The 1,421-nt window shown below is 41.2% G+C and overlaps 1 protein-coding gene across 1 annotated transcript; it reads left to right on the forward strand.

Moving 5' to 3' along the window:
- The first annotated feature begins 403 nt into the window (after positions 1 to 403).
- LOC137943744 (uncharacterized) lies at positions 404 to 1,172 on the forward strand. The gene is made up of 2 exons (XM_068789181.1): positions 404 to 750; positions 854 to 1,172. The coding sequence occupies exons 1-2, from the start codon at positions 404 to 406 to the stop codon at positions 1,170 to 1,172; spliced, it is 666 nt and encodes a 221-aa protein (XP_068645282.1).
- Positions 1,173 to 1,421: the final 249 nt, after the last annotated feature.

Raw genomic sequence — 1,421 nt, forward strand, 5'->3', positions numbered from 1 at the left:
CAATATGAGATCTCACTTACAAAATTGAAGGGGGAAGAGCTCTCCACTTGCTTAGGTAAATGAACTAAAATAGAATTTACTCGCTCCTCCAAACGTTAAAAGCTTGCGGGGGCAACAGGGAACCACGCCAGACATGGATTATTCCATGTTCTACAAACAAGAAGAGAGATTAAGATTCTCTTCTCTATAAATGAAAAGGCAGCAGGCTTGTCGAAAAAAGTAGCCCAGGTACACCAGATTATTAGCAGAATCTGCTTTCAATGTTGACAAGCAAACCAGATTCCATCTGTTTGTCTCCCGGAGCATGCATCAGCTAGCCATATAAGGAGTTCCAATTGGGAAGGCTCTTCACTGTTTCTAACCCATCTCTTGTCCAATTCTTGATAGATTGCAGTCATCTGGCATGGTTCCTTCAGTGGAGAAGTCGTGCAGATATCTGTGTAGCGTCAGAGATTTGTACCAATCTGCTCAAGAGTGTCTCCAAACGCAGAACACTCCACAAGTCGACCACAAGAACAGGGTGGAAGAAGAGTTGGATGAATCGCTTAGGCTACTGGATGTGATTGGAATGACAAGGGATGTAATGGTCGAGATGAAAGAACATGTTAACGATATCCAGTCGGCTCTTCGACGAAGATCAGGTGGAGAGTCAGACATGGGAAGTAAAACTGATGCTTTTCATTCATTCAGAAAGAAGATGAAGAGGCAGATTGTGAAGCACATCAAAGACTTGAAGAGAAATGCAGTCAAGTCAACCTCGTGCCCCCCACACTTCGGTTGCAAATTCGCTTACAGAAGCAACGTCCGTCACCATCAACTTCTTTGAATCTCTTTTGTCCATTTTCTTTTCAAGGTCAGTGACGAGGAGCTCACTGGTCTCGAAAAGGATGGGCACAGGGCGAGCGGCGAGTGAAGGGGAAGCGGAGACGATGAACGACGTGGCAAGAGTAGAGGCCTATCTCAGTTCACTTCGGGGTCACAAGTCACCCAAACACAAGGGCATAGAAGAGGCAAATTATGCTCAGAAACAATTGGAAGCATTGGAAGTAAGCATAAGACCAGTCCAAGACGGATTGGACTGCCTGTTCAAGTATTTAATGAAGACAAGAGTTTCCCTTCTAAACTCCTCATTCATGCTTATGAGAATCTTTGCACTTAAATTTGTTCAATAAAATATTTTAAAAAGCCACTTTTTGATGAGTCAATATTCTTTATGGTGTGTGAGTATGTTAAATTTGAAGCTTAAATGTATAATGTTTTAGAGTAATTCTTAGATATGGCCTTCTAAGCCGTCGTCTTCCCAAAAATGTTGCTGATTAGATGCCATAATTCTACATACGACCAAATTCTAAATGTAGTCAACGTATCCAAAAACTTAGAGGGTATATTAGTAATATAAATTTATTTATAAAATTTAAAAT

Source organism: Aristolochia californica, unplaced genomic scaffold (genome assembly GCF_029961685.1).
Source record: "Aristolochia californica isolate CCGP_79_NKW_82.1479 unplaced genomic scaffold, dmAriCali1.0.hap1 SCAF_11, whole genome shotgun sequence".
In the NCBI taxonomy this organism is placed as follows: Eukaryota; Viridiplantae; Streptophyta; class Magnoliopsida; order Piperales; family Aristolochiaceae; genus Aristolochia; species Aristolochia californica.

Excerpts from the sequence above, each read along its gene's own strand:
- LOC137943744 (XM_068789181.1), top strand. The coding sequence starts at position 404 with ATGGTTCCTTCAGTGGAGAAGTCGTGCAGATATCTGTGTAGCGTCAGA. Across the intron at positions 751-853 it reads TTGAAGAGAAATGCAGTCAA|GTCAGTGACGAGGAGCTCAC; the intron begins GTCAACCTCGTG and ends TTTCTTTTCAAG.